Source organism: Ursus maritimus, unplaced genomic scaffold (genome assembly GCF_017311325.1).
Source record: "Ursus maritimus isolate PB19 unplaced genomic scaffold, ASM1731132v1 scaffold_17, whole genome shotgun sequence".
Taxonomy (NCBI): Eukaryota; Metazoa; Chordata; class Mammalia; order Carnivora; family Ursidae; genus Ursus; species Ursus maritimus.
The window spans coordinates 27,763,936-27,789,426 of record NW_024424119.1 but is presented as its reverse complement, the minus strand read 5'-3'; the positions used below and the strand labels follow the sequence as shown (position 1 = coordinate 27,789,426).

At 43.5% G+C, this 25,491-nt stretch overlaps 1 protein-coding gene across 1 annotated transcript; it reads left to right on the top strand.

The window, feature by feature from the left end:
• Positions 1-3,325: 3,325 nt before the first annotated feature.
• XPA (XPA, DNA damage recognition and repair factor) lies at positions 3,326-24,959 on the top strand. The gene is made up of 6 exons (XM_040631644.1): positions 3,326-3,564; positions 5,749-5,859; positions 10,544-10,649; positions 13,845-14,010; positions 15,725-15,842; positions 24,276-24,959. The coding sequence occupies exons 1-6, from the start codon at positions 3,393-3,395 to the stop codon at positions 24,422-24,424; spliced, it is 822 nt and encodes a 273-aa protein (XP_040487578.1). The 5' UTR covers positions 3,326-3,392; the 3' UTR covers positions 24,425-24,959.
• Positions 24,960-25,491: the final 532 nt, after the last annotated feature.

The window sequence follows — 25,491 nt, the reverse complement described above, 5'->3', positions numbered from 1 at the left end:
AATGAATAAATAAAATCTTAAAAAAAAAAAAGAACTATGTAAAAACCTAGAGGGTCATCTAAGGTGTTGGCTTTTTTTTTTTTTTAAGATTTTATTTATTTATTCGACAGAGACAGAGACAGCCAGCGAGAGAGGGAACACAAGCAGGGGGAGTGGGAGAGGAAGAAGCAGGCTCCTAGCAGAAGAGCCTGATGTGTGGCTCGATCCCAGATCGCCGGGATCACGCCCTGAGCCAAAGGCAGACGCTCAACTGTGCCACCCAGGCGCCCCTAAGGTGTTGGCTTTTGAAGTTTGCTGCCCATTAGAGTTCTAGTGCCCTGACCAATGACGTCAGAATTTCTGGGGGGTGGGGCCTAAGCATCAGCATTAAACTCCCCAAGTGCACTCAAGTTTGAGAACCTCTGAGCTGGACCCTCACTCTTCAAAGTGTGGTTGGTGGAGCTGCAGCCCCATCAGGGAGCTTGCTGGAGATGCACATTCTCGGGTCCCACCACAGACCTACTGATTCAGAATCTGCATTTTAACAAGATCACCAAGTGCATAAAAGTTTGAGAAGCAGTTACTTTCTTGAAGCATTGACCAGTCTGGTAACAATGGGCTCAAATTCTGTCTTGGCAACTACCCGCAGGAGCTGGGTGGTAGCTGCCCCCTTTAAGAGGGGATTCGCCACTCCGGTTTGCCTGAGTCTCACACCTGGCTAGGTTCATTAACTTCCATCACCTGGCTGGGCCCAGTCAGAATTTGAGTTTTTTTGTTTTTTTGTTTTTAAAGATTTTATTTCTTTATTGGACAGAGAAAGACACAGCGAGAGAAGGAACACCAGCAGGGGGAGTGGGAGAGGAAGAAGCAGGCTTCCTGCTGAGCCGGGAGCCCGATGTGGGGCTCGATCCCAGGACCCTGGGATCATGACCTGAGCCGAAGGAAGATGCTTAACAACTGAACCACCCAGGTGCCCTGGAATTTGAGTTGTTTTAAAATTTATTATAAAATAAAGTTTACCATTAGTAACATGTAGTGCATTCACAACTGTCACCACTACCTAGTTCCAGAATACTTCATTACCCCAAAAGGAAACCTCATACTTATTAAGCTGTCACTGTCTAGCCCCTCTCTCCTCAGCCTCTGGCAACCATTAATCTGCTTTCTGTCACTGTGACTTGGCTTATTCTGAATGTTTCAGAGAAAAGGAATGCATAATGTTTTCAAGGTTCATCCATGCTGCAGCATGTATTAGTACTCTTCCTTTTTTGGCTGAATAATATTCTTCTGTATGGGCATATCTCATTTCATTTACCCATTCATCATTTGATGGATATTTGAGTAGTTTTAACCTTTTGGTTACTGTGAGTAGCGCTGTTATGAACTCTTGTATGCAAGTTTTTGTTTGAACACCTGTATTCAATTCTTTGGGCTATGTGGAATTGCTGGGGCAGAGTTTTAGAACAACCTGGCACACTGAGGTTTCACGCCAGTGTTCAATGCTTAAAATTTGAGCAGCACAATCTAGTGGTTCCACTTACTGAGTATATACATGTTTAAGCTGGAGAACATTATATAAAGCAGAAAGAGTGGAATTGCTGACTCATTGGTAATTCTATGTGTAACCCTTTGAATATCCAGACTGGTTTCTATAGCAGCATTTTATATTCCTACCAGTCATGTTTAAGGGCTCCAATTTCTCCACATTCTTGCCAACACTTGTTATTGTGTTATATTTTCCCCCTTAATTCTATTCATCCTGGTGGTGGTGAAGAGGTATCTCACTGTGCTTTTGGCTTGAATTTCCCTAATGAGTAGGGATGAATACCTTCTCATGTGCTTGTTGGCCATTTATATATAGTCTTTAGAAAAATGTCTGTTTAAGTCCTTTGCTTATTTAAAAACTGGGTTGCCTTTTGTTATTGAGCTGTAAAATTTCTTTATTCTGGAGACTATGCTCCTTTCACATATACGATTTGCAAATATTTTCTACCCTTCTGTGAGTTATCTTTTTCACTTTCTTGATGGTGTTCTTTGATGTACAAAAGTTTTAAATTTTGATGAAGTCCAATTTATCTAATTTTTTCTTTTGTTGCTTGTGCTTTTGGTGTTAAATGGAATTTGAGATTTTGTTACCTGGACAAGGTCAATGGATAGGAAGAGAAAGGGACTGAGGGGAAAGGGAACAGGGATTGCTTGAGGTCTTCATCTCCAGTTCAACCAGAAGATCTGAGCATTTATCTGCTTTATATAATGTTCTCCAGCTCATTCATATATATAAAAATATATATTATATATGTATATATTGTATATGTACAATATGTATATTGTAATATATATATGTATATATTATATATGTATATTGTAATATATATAAATATATATTATATATGTATATATGATTGATAGACTAGAACCACTAGGTTGTGCTGCTCAAATTTTCACCATGGAAAACGAGTGTGAAACCTTGGTGCACCAGATTTTCTGAAAACTAGTTCTAAATGGTATATGTAGTAAATAAAATATAATGTGTTTCCTGGTTTCAATTAGATTTTATTTGTAATAAAAAAGCATACATTTTTGGAAAAGCGAGCAATGTTTCTTGCAAAATGCTCCATTTACCACACTTTTGGGAAGTCAGGATTTGGCCCAAATCCAAACCCACTACCTGGTGGCATCTCATTCACACTGAAGGAATATTCCATGGAAAAGATAGCCAAGTTCATGCACACCAGCTTTGGTACCAGGTGCTGTATTTGCCTAATGTCACACAGCAGGTGAGAGTTTGAACCCAGAGTTCCCATTTCAAATCTAAGGCTCTGTCCCCTAGGCCATGCTTTCAAAGTCAAGTCAGATGAATCATCCATTGATCTTTTCTGACTGGCACTGCTAGTGCTACTAGCTAATATTATTTTTGGAAGCTTTCTATACGCCAGGCATGTTGCTGAAAACCTTTACAGGTAATCTTTCCAACACCCCAGGAAGTGGTTCCGTAATTATCCTCGTTTTACTACTGAAGAAACCGAATTGAGGTTATATAACTTGTTCCAGCAAACACGGTAAATATCAGAGCTAGAATTTAACTCACATCTGACTCCAAAGCCCATATTCTGAACCACCAAGCAATACTATTGTTATAGAGATGACCAAGTCCTGAAAATTGACCTCAGCCGCGCCCCTTCTAGATTACAAGCTAGCAGGTATTCCTGGCCCCAGCGCGTGCGCAAACCCCACCCTCCGCCCGTCCCTTCCGCCCCGGCTCCTCAAATCGCGCAGGCGCTCTCCTTCTCTGAGGCCGCGTAGTGGAGTCGACGCGGAGGCGGTGCAGGCGTCGCGAAGGGGTGGAGGGCAGGCTTCGGCGTGTCAATGCGCGTGCGCGGGGCTAAAGTCTCGGCCCTTTGGGGAGCTTGGCGATGGCGGCAGCCGGGGACGCTTCGCGGGAGCCGGCTGCCTCGGAACCGCCGGCGGAGCTGCCTGCCTCGGTGCGGGCGAGCATCGAGCGGAAGCGGCAGCGGGCGCTGATGTTGCGCCAGGCCCGGCTGGCGGCCCGGCCCTACCCGGCGACGGCGGCTGCGGCTACCGGAGGTTTGGGCCCTGGCGACGCCTGCCCCTTCCCTCTGGCTGGTCGGGTGCCCGCGCGTCTGCGCGCCTGCCCTCCCGCAGTCCCGGGAGTCTGCTCCGCCGGCCGTTTCAAAGCGGGCTAAGACCACCAGCAGTTCCGCGCTGGAGCCGGGGCTTTCCTTACTGCACTCGGGTGGCCCAGCTCTCCTCTTAGGCTTGGGGGATGCAGCCGCCCTCTCCGTCAGGAGGCGCCTTAGCTTTTCCCTTTTTGTTCCAGCTGCGCGTCCGCCGGCCCTAGGGGTAGACCTTGTATAAAAGTTTTAGACTTGTGACGCATTTCAGCAGTCATCCTGCACCGCTCCCGAATTCAGCCACTCAACAAAGGCACAGTGCTGGCTACGTGCTGGGCACCGAGAGAGGCAAACCGAGGCTGCGGCCTTCGTGGGGCTTTCAAGAGTAGCACCTGTTGTGTTTCACATCCTTCAAGTTAGCTAACTTGATTCTCACTGTTAACTTGGAAAATAATTAGGGCAGCGTTTGGTCCCGGTGTTTTACTGAGGTGGTAATTGAGGACCAGAAAAGGAAAGGAATCTACTCAGGTTCATACCAGCAAGTACGCGAGCTAATCAGGACTATAATTGAGCTCATCTGATCCTGGATTCACGGCCTTTCATTTTCACCAACTGCTTCTCCTGTGCCAGGCATTGTCTCACTTTTAGGAAGAAAGGCTGTTAATTTTTGTCTGAATTTTATCTTCCCCCTTTCTTGGGTCAGCCCTTGACTGCGTGTCTTTCATGGATGTATATTTCTATCCCCTGATTTTCCACTGTAGTCAAGTAATAATCTTCCTTAGGGTACTTAAAATAGTTTGGTTGACCTGTGGGTCTTCAGGACTGCCTCTATAACATGAGGTACAGGTGTTCCTAAAGCTATACCCCATACTGTGTGAGTAGTTGAGCACAGTTTGGAGCTGTGTCCTCTACTATCCCTTTTCCTCAGCCAGAAGAAAGGAAGAATGACAAGAAACTGGGGCTGGCAGCGTGTCTTGATATACTGACGCTGAATCTGCAAATTCTAGCCACTTTTAATGGTTCTGGTTTCATCCTTTCTGTTTTCTACTTTTCTTATTCCTTAATCAACTTGAGATGTTCTAGAGTCAGGACAAAAGTTGTTCATTTGTGTTAATTCATAGTCATGATTTCATAAGGCTTTGTAGATCTGTACTAAATGGTTGTGGAGCAAGGGTGCAAAAAAGAACATACAGAGGTATGAAACTTCTGATTGTGGAAAGCAAGGTAGAATGAATATTCTGTAAGAGTTCTCGGGCACTGGACTGTGCTGTGACATGGAATACCGCCCCCCCCCCCTTCAGGAGCTTGGACCAGCTGGACTAGTCAAGACCTTAACTTGAGCAGGATACTGAACGGTGCTCAGTCATGCCAAGACAGAGCCCCGTTTCTCTTTGCTGCTCCACCTTGCTGTTTCCCCAGGTCCTTAGCACCACATTCTAAGCAAGTTCTTCTTAGTCTTTTCCATGGCCTATGTCCTAGCTCAGCCAGAAAGTGAAAATTGTACAGTATGCTGAAATAAAAGTACTGAAGATAAAAATTTTGGCACCAAATCTAATATCGAGTCTTCCAGTCTGTACGAGGTCTGTTTCTCCATTTATATTTAGGTCTGATTTCTCTTAGTGGTGGTTGCATTGTAGAGGTTTTATACCTCTTTTCCTACATGTTATATCTTCATTCTAATTGTAGATTCTCGTGGATATTCTATGTACGTAATCACATCATCTGTGGATAAAGACTGTTTTAATCCTTTCCAACCTTGATGCCTGTTTTATTTTCTTGCCATCTTGCACTAGTTGGGCCCTTCAGTATAATGTTGAGTGGAAGTGTTAATAGTGGACATCCTTGGGGCGCCTGGGTGGCTCAGTCGTTAAGCGTCTGCCTTCGGCTCAGGGCAGCCCTGCATTGGGCTTCCTGCTCTGCTGGGAGGCCTGCTTCTTCCTCTCCCACTTCCCCTGCTTGTGTTCCTTCTCTTGCTGGCTGTCTCTCTCTGTCCAATAAATAAATCTTAAAAAAAAAAAAATAGTGGACATCCTTATCTCATTTGATATATTTTAAACTTAAAGTACCTGTTTATGCACAAAGGAACATAGGGGCTTACCTAGTTAAATTATTGACCACTTTTATTTACTTTTCATAGGTATGGCTAATGTAAAAGCAGCCCCAAAGATCATTGACACAGGAGGAGGCTTCATTCTGGAAGAGGAAGAAGAAGAACAGCATACAATTGGAAAAGTTGTCCATCAGCCAGGTAAAGTGTATTTTCAGAAAATAGGTATCTAGATTAGTCATTTTGAGAAATCTGCATAATTCTGTAAATCAATTATAAACAATGCCATACTTGTCAGTGAGCAGGTGAGGTTTGTAAGAGGGATACAGTTTGGCAGTTTTGCTAGTAGATTAAAAAGTAAACAGATTTGGCAATAATTAACTTGTGGTTTGTGTACTTAGGGTTGTTGCTCTCTGTTATTTTGTAATAGGCAGGGACAGCCAATATATTGACTGATAGTATACTCCATTGTCTTGGTAGGCTGAAATGAGGGGCTAGAACCCAAGAGATAACATTTAGGACCTTCTTTTACTTGTTTGGAGGAAAAATGGGATATATTTATCTGTAGCTTTATCCTTGGGGAAGCTTAGAAAACCAATTTTAGTTTTAGCTGTGGCAACAGAAATGTTACATGTTCATTAAGGTAGGTAAGAGTCCTATTCCACTGTTTTCAGAAGCTGAGACTTGAAGGATTAAAATATTCAGTTTGGGTGCCATATTTAAGGGGGATATTGACAAGTGTATAGTGTCCAAAACAGGGTGGTCAAAATGGTTGTCTTCATATTGACATGTGAGGAACAGTTGTCAAAACTGGTTAGGTTTAACTTCGAGGACACTTCTAACTGCCTGCAAGTGTAAGAAGTCTTCTCTGTGGAAGAGAGATTATACTTACTGTGATTTGCTTTGGAGGGCAGAACTTGGAACAGTGGGTGACAATTACAGTACAGTGAGGGAGATTCCAGCCCAGTACCATGCATATATTTAGCACTTTGCACTTAAAGACGGCCCATATTTCATGTGAGTCTCATGGTGATTCTGAAATGGAAGAACTTCCTAACCATGTGAATTGCTGCTTCTAAAGAACAAAGTGTTGGAGGGGTTCAGAGATTGAAAGATCTGACCGGGGTATATTAGAGAAGCCCTGTATGAGGAGGGAAGGCACGGAATTAAAGACCTTTAAAGTCCCTATGATTTTATGGATATGAAGACTCATTGTAGCTTTTGTCTGCAATTTTTGGCCTCAACTATGGGCTGTAAAGCCTATACTTCTTTTTTTTTTTTTTTTAAGATTTTATTTATTTATTCATGAGAGAGAGGGGAAGAGGGAGAAGCAGAAGCAGGCTCCCCATAGGGAGCCTGATTCAGGACTCGATCCCAGGACCCTGGAATTACGACCTGAGCCAAAGGCAGACGCTCAACCAGCTGAGCCACCCAGGCACCCTATAAAGCCTATACTTTGATTTAACAGGTCACACAACACTTTTTTTTTTTTTTTTTTAGAAGATTCATTTATTTGTCAGAGTGAGCGCCCTAGCTGGGGGAGCAGCAGGCAGAGGGAGAAGCAGGCTCCCCACTGAGCAGGGAGCCCGATGCATGACTTGATCCCAGGACCCTGGGATCATGACCTCAGCCGAAGGCAGACGCTTAACAAACTGAGCCACCCAAGCATCCCATCACACAACAAATATTTATTGATAACCTATTGTAGTGCCTTCCTGCTTAATGAAGGTATACATGTGGCATTGGCTGTTACTCATACATTGATGGTATGGCTGCTGCATGTGAATAGGACTTTGGTTGTGAATTTGCGGAAGTTAGAAAAGGTGCATGTTGGTTTGCAGACTGGCCCGACACACAGAGGGCAAGAGACTGAAGGAGTCAGGCCACTCCAGACTGGTAGGGGGCAGCTTTAATTAGCAAGGGAACGTAGGAGGCTGCAGGATGAGTAGATCTCTGCACCCACCTGCCACATCTCAACAGTTCATATAGAGGTTTAACTGGGTTCAGTCACAGATGGCCTCAACGACACCTTACTCTCTCAAGGGTTTGTCCGTGGAACAGCTCCCACTGTGGGATTGCTGGGCAGAATGAGCATTTCAAGAACAGGGTAGGGGGTGAGGAGTTTCTAATTGCCCAGGTCCTCCTCATAGATCAGCTGGCCATCGTGTCCTCTCGATTACTTCCTTCATCAGTGTCCCCTTTGGGAGACAGATTAGAAAAGGCCCTCATCTCTGGGCTGACTTAGCTTGGGAGAGGGAGAGAGGCTCTCAAGCAGACTCCCCCATGAGTGCGAAGCCCACTGTGGAGCTCAGTCTAACGACCCATGAGATCATGCCGTGAGCAGAAATCGAGTCAGACACTTAACCAGCTGAGCCACCCAGGTGCCCCTCTATCATGTTTTCTTTGTTAGTTTTTAAAGAGCCTCAGCATAGCTGAGAAAAATCAAAATTATTTGGGCCATTAAGTTATATGGGTCATTTGCCTATAAAGCAAAGCCTATCAAATGCTTTTATAATCTAGAATAGAGGTTCCTCAGAATCACTAGGAAGGTGATAAGGGAAAGGGGGGGTGAAGGTGATTAAAAGATACGACTTGTAGTTATAAAATAAGTTATGAGGATGTAATATACAGCATGGCAACTAGTTAATATCACTGTGCTGCATATTTGAAACCTGCTAGGAGAGTAGAGCTTAAAAGATCTCATAAGATTTTGTAAACTATGGTGACAGATGTGAACTAGATTTATTGTGATAATTTCACACTATATTGAGTCATCATGTTAGACATCTGAAACTAATACAGTGTCAGTTATACCTCAGAAAGATACGTGTGCACGTATGAGTACTTGTGTGTGTGCATACATATGTGTACACACACGTGCATGTATTCTTAGCTCTGTCCACAGAAAGGGCCTTGAAGCGAAGAGAACCCAGTGGCAGTGAGCATACCTGGTGTCCAGATCTTGGACTCTGATACTGTTCCCCCACCGAAAGGAACCAGGGCCCTTCAGAGAAATAGCTGATTCTAGGGTTGGGGCAGCATGGCCACCAGGTGAGTTTGGAACATTCTGTAATGCCAGAAATATGTAAGTGTTCAAATGTGATAGAAGTGTGTTATACAACTTGAAGGGGCTCCTGCTGGCCAAATCTGAGATAATTTGAGCACCAAAGTCATTAAGGACACTACTGAGTGATAATGCCATTGGAAAAAATAGGAATCTGTGAGTCCGTATCAATAATAAATACGTACATGAGTGAACGAACGGCGGGGAGGGAAGGCTCTTGCTTACACTAGACTGCCAATTTCCACGTGGTAAATGTAAAGGGAGTGGAGTAGAAAAATCATCATCATGTACATTTAAAATTTCCCATCATAAAGACTTTCTAAAATTAGGAAAATGCACATTTTATGGCTTTTGATTAATAATACTATTCAGTAGCCTCCTAACTGGTGTGTCAGACCTGTTTTTCCCCATTCTAACACATTCTAATAATTTTTTGAAGATCTTTGACTATATTTTAAACTTTTTCTTTTGTCTATAGCTGTGCCCCGCTAATATTTTATAAAGAAGAGTGATATTTTTGTTAGAGTTTGGAGATTAGTGGAATTAAGGGGTAGTAGGATATTAACTGACCATGCTGTGTTGGAAGTAGGTGAGGGAAGGCAGTGATAGGAGTGTGTCGAGCCAACTGGACAAATGATGACTCCTTTCTTCTTTCCACTGGGAGTTGTGGCAGTTCTCAGAGCTGGGGCTTGGCAGTAGCAATCATCCTGAAGACGTACTAGTAAAACTTTCAGACTTGCTGAGAGAACCAATTCTGTAGGAAAGATCCGTAGCCAGGTATTTTAAGTAAAAAAAAAAAATTGAGCTTTACTCTAGAGTAGTTTCTGTGCTAGGAATTGAGGATATATAGCTAAATATAATCTCCACCCTCGAGTTTACAATCTCATTGTTGAGGTATTTGCTCTGTTGGTGGTGGTGGTGGGGTAGAACGGAGGGGGAGAGAGTTTCCTATTTGAAAGTGAATTCTGTGTTTTTTCTAGTGTTGACTTGCTCTTGACTGCTCTTTCCATGGTGTGTATTAGTGTCCATCTGCCCTATCTGTAAGTCCCCTCCCTTCTACTCTGGGACTCCCCTCCTTTGTACTCTTAGCAGTGCGGTGGTAGGCCGAATACCGGTCCCGAAAGATGTCCACGTTCCAATCACTGCGGAACCCGTGATATATTGCCGTACATAGCAAAAGGGACTTTGCAGATATGATTAAGGTTAAAGACCGTGAGATGGGTGCGAGGTTGTTCTGTACTCTCCAGGTGGGCCCAGTGTGATCTCAGGTACTTTAAAAGGCAGGAGAGTGAGTCACAGGGAGATGTGATTCTGGAAGAAGCCAGAGTGATGTGAGAAGCGGCTACTGCCAGCTTGGAAGATGGAGAAAGGGAGTCATGGAGTCAAGGAAGGCAGGCAGCCTCTGGAAGCTGAAAATGGCGGTTAGCAGATTGTCCCCTAAAACTTCCGGAAATGAATGCAGCCTTCCTGCACCTTGACTGTAGCCCACTGAGACCCGGGTCAGACTTAGAAACTGCAGATCTGTAAGATGTGAATTTGTGTTAAACAGAAGATTTGTGGTGATTTCTTACAGCAGCAGTACAGAACTAGTACAAGCACCTTACACGTGGTTTTGGGTTCAAACGTACTTGATGATTTGATAGTTTTTTCCTTCAAAACACTTTTTTAAGATAATATCATTAGTTAATCATGGTTTTGTCTTTTATGTAAGTGTATTTGTGTCCGTTATAAAGTACATACTGATAAACGTAAGATAGGGGAAAATATATTGTTCTAAGTCACAAAAAAGGAAACTTAAAGAATTAACCTTCCTTTCTTTAGGACCTGTTATGGAATTTGATTATGCAGTATGTGAAGAATGTGGTAAAGAATTTATGGATTCTTACCTTATGAGCCACTTTGATCTGGCAACTTGTGATAACTGCAGGTACTTATTTCAGATGACGTTCTCAATTGCTAAAGTTTAGTGTTTGCATGTAGGTTTAGGGCAAAACAATAAGTAGATCCATGTGGATTTAATATTTTCTTAGTAGTTATGATTTTTGTTTTAGCTGTTTCCTAAAATTCTGTGGTTCCATTTTGCCAAAGAAATACAGGAAGCCTGTGCTTACCCAGTGATGATAAGCCCCATAAACAGGAAGGACGCCCCGGTCAGCCGTAGGTCTGGCCTCCTTTCTGTGGGCCTGGTGGGTCTTTACCATCTCTGTAGCAGGTTCCTAGCTCCCCCCACCCTTGAAGGACACCTTGGTCAGAGGATGGGGGCCTTCAGTGAGAGGAGGGGAGTGAAGGGCAGAGAAGAGGAAAAGTCACATTCTTTTCTCATCCTTTTTCTTCTCCTAGCCTCTGTCCTCTTTCTGTCACCCCAGGATGCTGCTGCTCACGCCACATGGTTCCGTCCCTACTGTTTACCCCAGCATGACCTGGGTTGGTGTCTTTCATGCCTTAAGACCCCATCTGTGATTCTTACTTAGCCCTCTTCTCTGTTCCTGGTCCTCCTCCTTGGACCTGCTACCCTGGATCAACTGCACCTCCCTGGGGGACCCGCCCTCTCTGAGTCCCTGCTGTGGCCGTCGGGACACACCCCCGTGGACTGGTCGCTGGGTAGAATTCTGAGAAGAGGGGATGGGAGATGTTGCTGGTCTCACAGTCAGATCTGTGACTGGAAATGTTTGGCTCCTGTCGGAATTACAAGTTATAAACTGTCCCATTGACACACAGTGGTTAAGATCCACAGTATTATCACTTCTTAAAGTGCGGATGGATAGCTTTTGGGGACTAAATTATCACAAATAATCTTATTTCCATCTGAAGCAACTGATGTATCAGTTTAAAGAAAGTTGTGTAGTAGTCTGGAAAAAAGATACTTTTTTTTTTTTTTTTAAAGATTTCTATTTATTTATTTATTAGAGAGAGAGAGAGAGACGGCCAGCGAGAGAGGGAACACAAGCAGGGGGAGTGGGAGAGGAAGAAGCAGGCTCATAGCGGAGGAGCCTGATGTGGGGCTCGATCCCAGAACGCCGGGATCACGCCCTGAGCCGAAGGCAGACGCTTAACGACTGTGCCACCCAGGCGCCCCAGGGAAAAAAAATACTTTTAAACTTTAATTAGGAGCACAGCCCTCCATTCTGTTTCAATATCTTCGAGGATTTTAATTTTAGTAGAGTATCATTTACCTGTCCCCTCTTTTAGCTTAAACTTCCAAGTTATTTAGCTTTCATACAGTTATTCCCAGTTTTAAGTCTCGCCTCCCCTCCTTGACCTGTACCTCATTTCCGTAAAGGCCAACTTCATTGGCTGTTTCTCTGCTTATCCTACATTTATTTCCAAATCCATTTGGCTCTGTGTTCATTCCATATCCTCGCTTCACCCCCTCGTCCCCTCTCCCACCACCACCTCAGCCACCATCAGCCCTTGCCTGGAGCGCGGCACTGGTGGTCTTCTGACTGGCCTGTGCCCCCCACTTTGCAGCATTGGCTTCTTGTATGGAGACATTTTAGTCAGAACTCTTCAATGGCTTTGATCCATGTGGACTAGAAGTGTCTCCACACACAGCTCCTGCCCGCTTCAGACTTGGTCTCCCGCCCCTCCTCATCATTGTCCCTCCCTTCAGCCTTCCAGTGCCGCCGGCTCGCTTGCCAGGAGTCCCGTTGCAAATCGTGCTCCTGCCCGTGAGCCTTTGCACTTGCTGTTCTCTCTACTTAGGATGTTCCTCTCCAGCTGTTCAGATGTTCTCGGACTTTTTAAGGGCCCTGCTCAAATGTCCCCCTCATCTGTGGCCTTCTTGGATTACGCAGTCTATCAGAATTTCTGTTCCCTTACCGGGCTTTGTGTTTCTTTATAGCGCTTTCATCCGTCGTTATGTTTGCTTATCGAGTGTCTTCTCCTAACCAGAATGGGAGCTTCACGAAAACAAGGCTTTGTTTTCTTCTTCGCTGTTTTTCTAGTACCTTGAGTAATACCTGGCATGTAGATGGACAACAAATAAATGAGAAGAACTGTGTAACTGTGCCTCCATTTTTACCTTGGCTTTGAACAAGCTCCGAGCCAATTGGAAGCTCCAGTGTGTTGGGGCAGTTGGACGTTGTATACTTGTATTCCTTATATCCCACCCACCCTGACTTTATGCTTTGATTTGTATTTTCTTACCCATTGAGTCTTCTCATTTATGTTTGCTGTACTCTTAGTCATTTCAAATCCATTGTGGCATGGGGCTCCTGGGTGGCTCAGTCGTTAAGCGTCTGCCTTTGGCTCAGGGCATGATCCCAGAGTCCTGGGATCGAGCCTCATATCGGGCTCCTCAGCTGGGAGCCTGCTTCTTCCTCTCCCACTCCCCCTGCTTGTGTTCCCTCTCTCGCTGGCTGTCTCTCTCTCCATCAAATAAATACAATTTTTTAAAAAACAAAACAGGGGCGCCTGGGTGGCACAGCGGTTGGGCGTCTGCCTTCGGCTCAGGGCGTGATCCTGGCGTTGTGGGATCGAGCCCCACATCAGGCTCCTCCGCTGTGAGCCTGCTTCTTCCTCTCCCACTCCCCCTGCTTGTGTTCCCTCTCTCGCTGGCTGTCTCTATCTCTGTTGAATAAATAAATAAAAATCTTAAAAAAAAAAAAAAAAAACAAAACAAAAAACAAACCAAAAAAATCCATTGTGGCAAAGAGGAACTTTAAATAAATAGAAAAGAAATTCTTATTAAGTGACCTGGATCTGCTAATATTTAATATAGCTTCTCCAAATAAGTAGAAGATAAAGTATCTTTCTGTTTAGAATTTTTATGCTGCTAATTTGACCATGAGAGTTGAAGGAAAAAATATTTTTTTAAAGATTTTTTTATTAATTTGAGAGCGAGTGAGTGCATAGAGCAAGTGAGAGAGAACCTGGGCGGGGGGGCAGAGGGAGCTGGAGAAGCAGACTCCCCGCTGAGCAGGGAGCCAGATGTGGGGCTGGATCCCAGGACCCCAGGATCATGACCTGAGCTGAAGGCAGACGCTTAACTGACTGAGCCATCCAGATGCCCCAGAAAAAACTGTTTTAAAATAATGTTTTGGCATGCGTGCCCCTTTGGACTATTTGAAAATACAATTTATTTAAAATAACTAACATAGTACTGGACTTAATTTGTTTTCAGAGATGCTGATGATAAACACAGGCTCATAACTAAAACAGAAGCCAAACAAGAATACCTTCTGAAAGACTGTGATTTAGAAAAAAGAGAACCAGCTCTTAAATTTATTGTGAAGAAGAATCCTCATCATTCACAATGGGGTGATATGAAACTCTACTTAAAATTACAGGTCTCTGATATGTTATACTCAGTCACTTTTAGCCCTCGGTCGGGTGAAGTTCTAATGGTAAAGTAGTTATAATTAGTTTAGTTTTGCTTATGGAGTTAAAAAGATCCTTTTCCTTCTGTTGTTTTGCATACGAGTCATAGTCCTATGTAATGACATTTAATAACATCCGGTTTTACTTTTTGGTGTGACACTTTGAGGCAAATATATTAATATTAGGTAATGTTATTGGTACAATTTGGGAACTAAGTTGGGAGTAAGAGTTGGGCCCCATTTCCCTACACACCCACCTTCCAGTGAAAATCCTAAAAAGTTTTAGGAATTTCACAAATGCCTAGAATCTAACTCCACTTGGGAAATGCTCCTCTGGAACCGTGTCAAGGGTCCAGGTAACTCTGCTGTGTCTCACAGTGAGTGATCTTCTCAACTCCTCGTCTTGTAGTGGTGTGCGGAGATAGTTACCCCCTTAGTGGGAGTGCCTCGAGTCGGAGCCTCCTGTATCTGTCCCCGGAGAGTACAGACGTTATGTTTTTGTGCCATTATATAAAAAAATATTGAGAGGCATTGCTTTTGAGCAGGTTGATTGAAAATACTAGAAAATCCTAGTAGCTTCAAGTAAAATTAGGAAACTATATTGTAAAGCCAATCACTTATTGAATTTTATTAAACCTAAGACACCATTAATTAGAAGATTCACCATTATCTTATGTATCCTTAAAAATGAAAAAACGCCAACCCAATGCTTTGTCACTTGGAGCTTTTATTTTATACTTACTGAAATAGAGCCATTAGATTTATTATGTTTTTTTCTTTGCTATATATCGTGTTTGTGCATATATACACAGGAAATGCAACTATGACAGATTTACTAAGGTGTTCTTAAAGCTCTCTGCACTCAGGGTTCAGGTTTTCCGAACCCCTTTGTGACTCAGCCATCACAGCACCGGTGAGCAGGGGCTGCTGCTGCCGCGTTTCAGGGGTGTTGAAGTGTGAAAATGGGATGTTTTAGAATTTAGGAAGTGCCAGGATATCACTTGATCACGTCAGGGAGAAATTTGAGTTTGGCTACCTCGATTGATATTTTGGTTCCCTTAACGTATTGTGAGAGAGATCCTGAGCATAATTCTTAGTGTGTGTGTTAGTCTCCTAAATGTAAATAAATATTATACAGAGTAAATATAATGCAAAGTTTTTAAACTAGAATAAAGACTTAAGGTCATTCAGGTACCAGAGTTGTTAAAAAAATAAAAATAAAGTGATATTCTAAAGATCAGAAGTTAGTAATGGACCAAGGAGGGGAAGGGCAGTAGTGATTCTCTGTGGTGAGAGGTTTTGGGAGATGACCTCCTATTCAGACGGTTTGGGAGATGACCTCCTATTCAGTGGCTTATCGGTCTGCAGATCTTGTGAGTGGACAGAGCTCATCAGACCCACCGACTAGAGGTACTACTGTGGATTCATGTGAAAACTGTAGCAGAGAAACACAGAGGCTGCTCTTGTACTTCCAGTCTAATTCAGCATCCATTTACTTAGCTCTGTAGGCTAAGAGGTGGTTCTAGAGTTGTCTCTTCGCAAAATTTAAGATCTCTTAAAGATTTCAAATGCTTATAAAACTGCCCTTGAGTGAGATCATGTTTTGGTGTCCATGGATTTAATCGTTATGAATTTATAATACTTAACAGCTCTGAATCACGGCTTATTTAAATCTGTGTTGTAGATTGTGAAGAGGTCTCTTGAAGTTTGGGGTAGTCAGGAAGCATTAGAAGAAGCAAAGGAAGCTCGACAGGAAAACCGAGAGAAAATGAAACAGAAGAAGTTTGATAAGAAAGTAAAAGGTAAGTGGAGGGGCGCCTGGCTGACTCGGTCGGTGGAACATGAGACTCTTGAACTCGGGGTTGTGAGCCCGAGCCCCACATTGGATGTAGAGATGACTTAAAAATAAAATCTTAAAAAAAAAAAAAGAAAGTAAAAGTGAGTGGCTACATTGATCTCATGAAGGACTGTATTTTATTGACTTGCAAAAAGCCTTTCACTAAGTTCTTCCTGTTTAAAGATCTGTTGCCAGTAGATTGGAATGTATTTCCATAGATTGAAGCAAGAAAAGACAAAGTTCGTCCTCTTTAGTTTGGTGTTTGAGGCTCTCGGCGCAAACCTCAGAGTACTGCGGTTCTAAAAAGCGTGTCAGTCCTCCTCTTAAAGTGAATTATGTGTTTAGATAGGAACAGAGGTCGATCAGGGATATATCCTCGGTCAAGGATTTGGCATCAGTTCACTCTTAAATATGACTAACGGGGTTATAAAAAAAGGATCTCTACCAGCAACGTCTCTAATTGCTTAAAATGAAAAAATCGTGCCTAAGTATTAGTCCTTTAATTTAGTAGCTAGAAGGAGCCTTCTCATGTCAGCAAGTCTAATCGTTTTTCTTTTATACGAGTAAAAGGTAGAGTGACTTGTTAGTTGGTAGTTATTAGCGAGGTGGGACTGGAAGCAGGCTTTCATAACCGAAAGTCTGCATCGGTACGTTCATTCGTCTGTCCATACATCCGTCTGTCCATTCCTTTGTCTGTCTGTGTCTGTATGTGTTCGTGCACCCATCCGTGTATGCATGTGTGCGTCTGTCCAGTCATCCGTCTGTCCCGCAGTGCATCCAGTAGCGTCAGCAGGCGCTGTGCTAGCATCTGTGCTGCAGTCAGAGCTGGTCAGAAGAGAAAGGAAACCTAGATCCTGTTGGAGTGTCCTGAGTACTGTGCTGGTGGGGAGCTGGGGTGCGGTCGGAGCAGTAGGGAATCCCTAGGAGAGTCTTGCACAGCAGGCAGAAACGTCCTTCTGGCAACTGTGGGGCCCCGGCGTGGTGTCAGGTGTGTCTGGAGAGCGCGTACTTCACGTAGTTACAGGGTTTATATACATCCATTTAAAATGAGTGTTTCAGCCGCAATAAATAAATTTGCTTTGTGTTTAGGATTTAGAAGAGGTTCTGGAAGGTAGCTCAGAGGTGTTAAATAATACAGCAATAACAAAAGTTGAGTGTAAGCCTGCCTTGTTCTTGTGAGGATCTTTTTCCCCTCTTCTCACTATAAGATTAATTCGTGTGCAGTGCAGAAAAGTTGGGAAACTGCAAAGAACTCGTAGTCGTCTCCTGCCCAGAGACAGTCAGTAGTGACGTTTTAATGTCTGCTTTTCTAGTTCTTTTCTATACACAGGCTCTTTAAAAATATTTCTTATAAAAATGGAAGCACTGTTGGACACTTACGAAGTTTGTCAAAACCTCATGTTAAACATCCTTACATATGTCTTTATATAAATTATAGTGACTTAAGAGGTCAGCTCCTGGGTCGGGAGTAAGCACACTTGTCTGGCTTGGGTAGATTTCCTGTGGCAAACGGTGCCATGTGGAATGGATTTCATTGAAGAATCTTCCCCACGTGAGCCACTGCTGTACCAAGTCACTGAAAACACCGGCAAGGACCAACTGAAAGACTTCTTTCAATTTGGTCCTTTCCTTTAATCTTCTGTTCGATTATGGTCCACCTCATGTTTTACTCCAGCCCTTCCTTCTTCCAGCATCAAGGAGAGCCTCGAGGGGGAAAGTATCAGAAGCTTCTTACTGGGCATGAGAGCGGAGGGCAGAGTTACAGACTCCTTACAGACCAGCCTGGGGTGTTCGGTAACTCCAGCTACCCGAGTCGCCTCCACTCTTCCCTCTCTGCTGCCCCTCGAAGCCACTTTCCTGGTGGTATTTTGGTGCAGACTGTAGTACGTGGATGAAGGAATTAGAAATAGAAACTTAGACCTGTGAAGTGATGAAATACTTTTAAAAGGGGGTGCTATCTGTAATTTTTATTTAGATACTATCTCTGTAGTTTGGTCAAGATGTCATCTAAATGTGGCTAAGTTCCTATAATTTGACTAACAGTAAAAGATTATAGCATCTGTTTTATACTTTTTTTCTATAAAAATTAAGATAATCCTATAGATCAAATATTAGTATGCATAGAACAATGCTTTTAAGATTTATATAATTTTTATAGGTATTATTTTAAAGAAATATAAACTCAAGTATAATTGGCTCTTTTTCTCACTGCATTAAATTGCTGCTGTTAACCACCAGATAAACTGTGGATTTCCCGCTTCCTCAAAGAGTTCGAATTTGCCCTGAATTTTTTCGTGGACCCTTAAGACTGGTTTCTTTAATTCAATTCCATTCTTGTCGGGATGAAGCATGTCTTTTTGAGGAAATTTTCCTGAGTGGTTTATTTTCCAAGTCCCTCCAAATCTAAGCGTGTTTTCGGTTCCTTTGCATATGAAAGCCTGAGCGCACTCCGTCCTGAAAGCATGACTGCACGGTCTTCTGGTGTTTCCCGGGCAGAGGTCAGCGCGGCGCCCTCTTTAATTATGGCTGCTTCTCGTTGGTTTGCTTTAGAGGTCGGCGAACATGTTCCAGTTCTCCTGACCAGGCCACAGAGGCCTGAGAATGGAGTAGACACCGTAGAGATAGGAACAAGGAGCTTACCATGCATTTGCTCAGGACAGAGAGGAATAAAAGCAAGTCTAAAAGTTTTTTAGTTGAAAAGAAATTGGAACCTGGTTCCTCGTGGTCTTCTGATTTTGATCCACAAAGAAGCTGACACAGAGCTGCTTATGGAAAGGTGAGAGATTACATTTCCTGTTTGAGAATGTGATCTGCTTGGCAGTTTGAGAAAGAATCGGTTTGACTACAGAAGAAATTTAAGTATAAATAGTATAAGGTCTTTGAAAATACAGGCAAAGTAAAAGACAAGAACTGCCAGCACGCTCACGTTGTTACAGGTCTCTCCGCTCCAGGAGGCGGAAGTAGGAACGATGGCGTCGCTGCTGCTCCGTGCAGCTGGATTTCAGAAAATGCGCCTCGTGCTCCTGCGCGAGACTCCCGTTTGGGGCAGATACACAGAACGGTTCGGGCTTGCGAGCCTCGCCACAAAGAAGGCGGAGACGAGGCTTTTCTTAGAGTTACCCTCCTTTTCTCTTACTTAGTACTGGCAGAGGTAAGCCTTCTAGAAAAATGGAGAATTATTCGTCATTGTCTGTTACCGTGCACGTCCCCCCAGAAGAGGTGGGTGAGGCAAGCCGGCTCTGGGCTCCTGCTCGGGGTGCGGACATCTTACGTCCTGGGGCTCAGGTTCCATTTATGACCGTTCTCGGGCTTCTCTCAGCAGAGTTGGAAGGACGCGGTTCCATGTCCCTCTGCCTCAGTGTGTGGAGGACGAGGTCAGATCAAAGCGTCATGTTACTCTGGTGTATTCTTGTGACTTTTCCTCTAGGTAACAGGGAGCACCCTGTGTCACAAACTCCTGCCCTTCCATCAAGGAGTTAGAAATACTTGGTCTGCCTCAGCTAGTTCTCCTGGAAGTTTTCCTCCTAAACAACATTGAATGCAAGCTGTCTCTTTCATGAAAGTAGGATATTAAGGCAAATGAAATAGAAGTTCCAGAGTGGCATAAACTAAAGTTTTCATTGAAACAAGGATTTAAGGGAAAACTTCTTTGGGTAACAAGAATATCTATCTGAAGATATCCATAGCAAGACTGGTTATTGTGAACATTTTTATAAATTTCCAGAGAGGTAGTCCAGTTTTCTGTGCTGGGAAATTCTAGGCTCGCGGGACTAGGAGGTTGTAACACGGTAACCTGCTGTTTGTTCTCCAGCTCAGCTAAGCTTTCAGTGCTGCCTGGCGTGGCCCTGCTCCTTTGCTCCCCACGGCTGGTGGGGCTCCCCCCCCCCACGGCTGGCGGGGCTCTCTCACCCTTCTAGGCTCTGACCTTTCTGCCCCCCTCTTCTCGCTCAGCAGTAGGTGTGGTGACCTCTGCTTTCCAAAGTTATTTTAAGTTGCTTAAATGAAGTAATGTAAAAAACTTATTAATCTTTATTTAAAAAGTTTTTTTATTTTACCAGATGTTGACATTTTGCCACATTTGTTTACACACAGACACACACACACAGACACACACACTTTGTTGACCCATCTGAGTTGCCTGAGGACACTGTGATTCTTAATATTTCAGCATGCTATCTCCCGTAAACAGTGACATTCTGTGTGACTGAAAAACAGTGTCACACTCAGTAAAGTTAATATAGTGCCATTGTCTAGTACGTCCTAGACATTCAGTCGTTCTGTTGCCCTTCACAGCTTTTTAGTTACTGGATCCAAGGGTCAAAGGTGACGCGCATCTGTACTCTACTAGTCCTCAGCCGTTTCCTTTTAGGACTATTGATGTTTTTGGAGACTGACACCTGTTTTGCAGAATGTCCCTCATTTAGGGACAGCAGCTTATTTTCGCACTATTAGATTGTGGGCATTTTTGGTAGGAGTCCTTCCCTCGTGACGTGTCCGTGTGCGTCACGGCGGGAGACGCTCCTTGTGTAGCGTGGGCGGGGCGTGTCTGCTGGGTCTGCCCCTTGCCCGGTGCCCTTTCTGCTCTGTGATTAGAGGAGACCTGTGGGCCGGACCCTCCGGTCCTGTGCGAGCATCTCCTTTAGGTCTCACTCCGGGGCTGTAGCGCGCGGCGTGATTCTTGCCCCGGTCTGCTCTTACTCGGCTGGATATAAATGGTGATTTTCTGTTTCTGTTATTCTTTCTATAGTTCTTATTCAGTTTCCTTTAGTATCAGTTGGATTCGTGGATTCTTACTCTCAAATCAGTGTTATAGTCCATTCCTGTTATTTTGAGGCTCAAATGGTTTCAAATTTGGCCCCTTCAAGCTAACTCCTGACTTTCTAAGTTTTTTTTTTTTTTTTTTAAAGATTTTATTTATTTATTTGACAGAGACAGAGACAGCCAGCGAGAGAGGGAACACAAGCAGGGGGAGTGGGAGAGGAGGAAGCAGGCTCATAGCAGAGGAGCCTGATGTGGGGCTCGATCCCATAACGCCGGGATCACGCCCTGAGCCGAAGGCAGACGCTTAACTGCTGTGCCACCCAGGCGCCCCTTGACTTTCTAAGTTTTTATTTGGAAAGAAGTTCAGAAAGTTCCATAAGATTGCAGAGATTAGTATGAAGGACACAGGGTTGTATCCTTTCTCCAGAGTGACCTGTTAGCGCGATGCCATCTGTGCCATTTGTACTCCGCACACGACACTGGCCTGCCCCGTCGGAGAGGGGGTTGCTCGCGCCTGCCCCCAGCCCTGCAGCACCTGCTTCCCGGGAACCGCGGTCTCCTCGAGCAGGACCAGAGCAGTGAGATTTTATCTCGTCTGTCCTCAGAGTCCAGCTCTGTTCGTCCTGTGTGCTTTTTCATTATAGCTCAGATTCAGTCTAGGATCAGGCATTGACTTGAGGTACCAAGTCTTTTTAAGTTTCTTTATTCTGGAATATTTCTGTAGCTTCTCTCTCTTTTGATATCGACATCTTTGAAGAAGTCCCTTCCCCATCTTGACTTTTTAGAAATGCTTTTCATTTGGGGCTTTTCTGAGGTTTCCCAGTGGTTAGGTGCATGTTATGCATTTCAGGCTGAGATCGCACATACGTGACCTATTTCTCAGGGCAGCGTATCTGGAGACCAATGTCCGTCTGCCTTTAATGATGGTGTTAATGCTTATTTTTTATTTCATAAGCAAAAAAAAAAAAAAAGAATTATAGCCAAACAAATATCCTGGTTCTCCTAACCCCTCCCCCAAGATTTAGCATCCATTCAGGGATGGTTCTTGCCTGAACCAGTCTTTAGTACGCTCTTTGCAAAAATTTTTTTCCCCCAGTGCGCTTTCCACGTTTAGCCAGTTAGAAATCTGCATTCTGCTGCATCCTCTCTGCCATTTATTATTGGTACGGACTCATCCATTCCTGCCCCTTCTGTATGGCTTTTGGTTCATTTCTGTCCTTATTTTGGTGTTCAGATTGAGATTTGGGCCAAAAGGAATTTTAAGTGAGTTCCTCCGTCCTTTCGCCATGTCTTCATTGTTGAGGACTTCTGCTTTCTCGCACAAAACATGTATATATCTGGATTTTTATGTCTGCCCCATATATGTTAAAAATTAACACCTTGCGTTCACACTCATATACCCAGTTCTGTTCCAGAATTTTAAGATTCATTCTCATTTTTTTTCCTTGTTTGTAACTCCCTTCTCTGACAGTGAGAAACCTGATTCACATTGTCCTTAATGTAGTTGTTTGACGCCCTGTGTGTAATCTGCCGTCACTGTTGCTAGCAGCCTCCACCGTAGGGAGAGCGCCTGCCTTTTCTTGGGCTCCCTCCGCCCTACCGCAGATGCCTGCTTCACTGCTCCGCGTAATGGCTTTAGGACTAGATTGTTCAGGAAGGGAAAGAAGGCCGGAAAATGATACCAGTATTTTAGTACTTCCTTATCTTCTAGCGTGAGTTTTTCCAGGAGTGTCTAGTACATACTAAAGACACGGCTTTATTTCTTGTCATTATTCTTGATAGACTAGCTGAAAGATGGGAAGGAAAAGCCATAAAGTCAGTAAAAACCTTATGTTCAATTATGACCAATTTGGATAGTAAACTAGATTTTGTCAGTATTCTAAGCAAATAGTTTTCTTCTCTTCCTGAGTTCACATAATGCTCAAGTTAGAGGTTAGCTTAGCAGTGACTGGGATGCAGTCAGGTTTTGAGAGCGTTTTCTCAGTGGAGTAGTAAAGGCGAGGTGGCTGGGATACCTTCGATCAGAACAAATTTGGAAGGGAGGTATTGGAACTCAAACAGGAGACCTCTTCTTGTCATTGACTTGAAGGCATGAGGCATCTGTGCTAGTCAGCACATGGTTTCGCTTTTTAAGGTAAAATAAAGGATAGGGCGTTCCAGGTTTGTCTAGAAAAAATTGCCACCTTCAGAATGTGACAGAGAGGAGGAATAAAGATGACTGTCTGGATGAACACTGTTTGGAAACTGTCTGGAGGTGTAATGTTGAAGCCTGAAAACCGTGGTCTGAGATCCAGTGCTTCTCACACTGGAGGTGGGGAAAGGCTGCGTAGCTTCGGTGGTTCTTGACAGGAACCTGAGGTGGACCACGCCTTTGACATCAACTAGCACTTTGACCTCAGGCACAACGGATGTAATTTCTTTGGGCCTTGGTTTTCTCATCTGTTAAAACTGGGATGATAGTTGTACTTCTCTCAAAGGGTTATAAGGGTTAAATGTGTTTCTAGATGAAGTGCTTAGAACAGTGCCTGATACGTGGCGCTACATCTGCTTATACGTACGATACTGTAGACTGAAATACGAAGATCCGAGTATTTCGATATTCATCTAAAGAGGATTAAAGACGTGTGATCACTTGGTATAGTGATTTTTATGGTTGAGATTATGTAACATACTCTTCCTTAGGTGGTGCTGCTGTCAGAGAGCTGGGCTTGATGGATCATTGGTCAGAATAACAAAATGTAAATGATTAGTGTTGCTTTTTATTCATTAAACTGGAAACTGAGACGGTATTAGCTTGTTAATTTCCAGTTAACACTAAGCATTTGGTTTCTCCAGGTAATGCAGTGTGAACTTTCAAAATGTGACTGGCTTAGTTGCTTTTCAAAGCATCCAACTGTTTTTTTAAGGACGTTTTAACATGATACAGTGGAAAAAGTTCTAAACTCTGGGATAAATGACGTGAGGTCACATGCTATTTTTGTTCCATTTCCCTACCTGCAAAATAAAGAAGTAAAATAAAACCTGTGGTTCTTTCCAGCTCTTAATTGCCTTTGGTTCTTATATTTAGGTTGTACTTTGCAATAATTGGCAATCCCTCTCCTCAAATATTGCTCTCATTTTATAAGATAAGGAACTAAATGGACTTCAGGTCAGGTACACAAGCAGTTTCTCTGAGATGAAACCCCAGCACAGCAGCAGACTTCTTGGCTTTCTAGTTGTCTTGCAAGCAGAGCTTGGCCTGCCTCTTACAGAAGTGGCCCCTAACGTACGGAACTTTGAAATGCTCCTTGTCCTGAGTCATCCCGGTTGACTCCCCTTTCCTGCTGTGGCATCATTTTTCTTACCTGCTTGAACGAATTCCGTTTTTTTCAATCCTTTTACTCATCATCTGAATTTTCTTGTTTTACTGTACCTCTAACCCACTTTCCCCATTTCTCTCTCTCCCATTTCATGCGGCTCCAACGAGTAATTTCACGGACCAAGCTGCCCAAGGTTATAGAATCAATTTTGATTTGTTATTAATGTAAACCATATTTGGTTTACACACACACACACACACACACACACAAAGCTTGATGGATTTTGAGATTCAGCTGAACAGCATCACTGGAAAACTGGCTTTTATTTATTTTCTTAGAATTACGGCGAGCAGTAAGAAGCAGCGTGTGGAAAAGGGAAACCGTTGCTCATCAGCATGAGTATGGACCAGAAGAAAACCTAGAGGATGACATGTATCGGAAGACTTGTACGGTGTGTGGCCATGAGCTGACGTATGAGAAGATGTGACTAGTTAAGTGTAAAGTATTCACAGATGAATGGGACACTTGCATAAATAATGCTTCAGGAAGAAATATGTATGTTACGGCTTAAGAGCGAGTTTCGGAGTCCAGCAGGTCTGGTTGTGGGCAAAATCCTTGGGTCTGTGATTGCTTTTCTCTACAACAGGGTGGGAGTTGAGGGATGGAATAGGTTCAAAAGTTAGGTTAGAGCTAAAACCGAGAAATAAACCAAACCAAACCCTAGACTGTAATAGGAGGAAGAGCTTTTAGTAAGGGCTGAAGCATCGCAGCTGAAGCGGATTCTTCTCCCAGGAAACAGGGACAGTGGTAGATCCTGCGCCCTGGAGGCTAGCCAGGTCTTCTGGACCCTGTCGCCACATGGGGGAGTGGGGAGCTGTTGTTGGACAAGGCCTGACTGATAGTAGGAATTGAGTCGTGGCAGTCTGATCATGTTTTCTGTATGCTTACGGTTTACTACCATAGGCCCTAATGTCTGTGTCTCAATAGCCCTCTTCAAATCTGGATTAAAATGGAAAAACAGCCATATTGTCTTATTGATCAAAAAAGGTACAGTTGCTAAGTTTATCCTAACTTGTTAACGTTTTACAGAACACTTACTGTGGACCAGGCAGGTGTAATGTGAAATGGCTTACAGGTATCCTCATTTAATCCTGGGAGGGAAGATAACTTCTGTGTTTATTTAGCACTTCTAAAGGCAGTGATAACCTACAACCCGACGTCACCCCAGACATCTGGATCAAGTTTAGCTAGTCGGTTTTGCCCATCTTGTCAAAAGGATCACAAGGTAGGTAGAGCTAGTAAGAGGATTTGTGCTTGATTACAGGGTCAAGTTAAGATAAACTGGGTATTTTCAAGTTGTTCTTTGACATGGCTTTTTTAGTCCTGTTTCCACAAACAGAAGAAATAGAAAGTTTATATGTTTTCATCTTCCTTTCTAGATCAGCTCTCCTGGAGGTTATGCTTGACAAAAGGCAAGTCCAACTCAAATAGACTCGAGACTGTAATTACTGATTGTTCTCTAAGAATCCAACATAGAAATGTTTACTGTATTAG

Bases quoted from the DNA above. Each gene is read 5' to 3' on its own strand.
- XPA (XM_040631644.1), top strand. From the start codon at position 3,393: ATGGCGGCAGCCGGGGACGCTTCGCGGGAGCCGGCTGCCTCGGAACCG. The intron at 10,650-13,844 runs GTACTTATTTCA...ATTTGTTTTCAG, and splicing joins GCAACTTGTGATAACTGCAG to AGATGCTGATGATAAACACA. The intron at 15,843-24,275 runs GTAAGTGGAGGG...TTATTTTCTTAG, and splicing joins GTTTGATAAGAAAGTAAAAG to AATTACGGCGAGCAGTAAGA.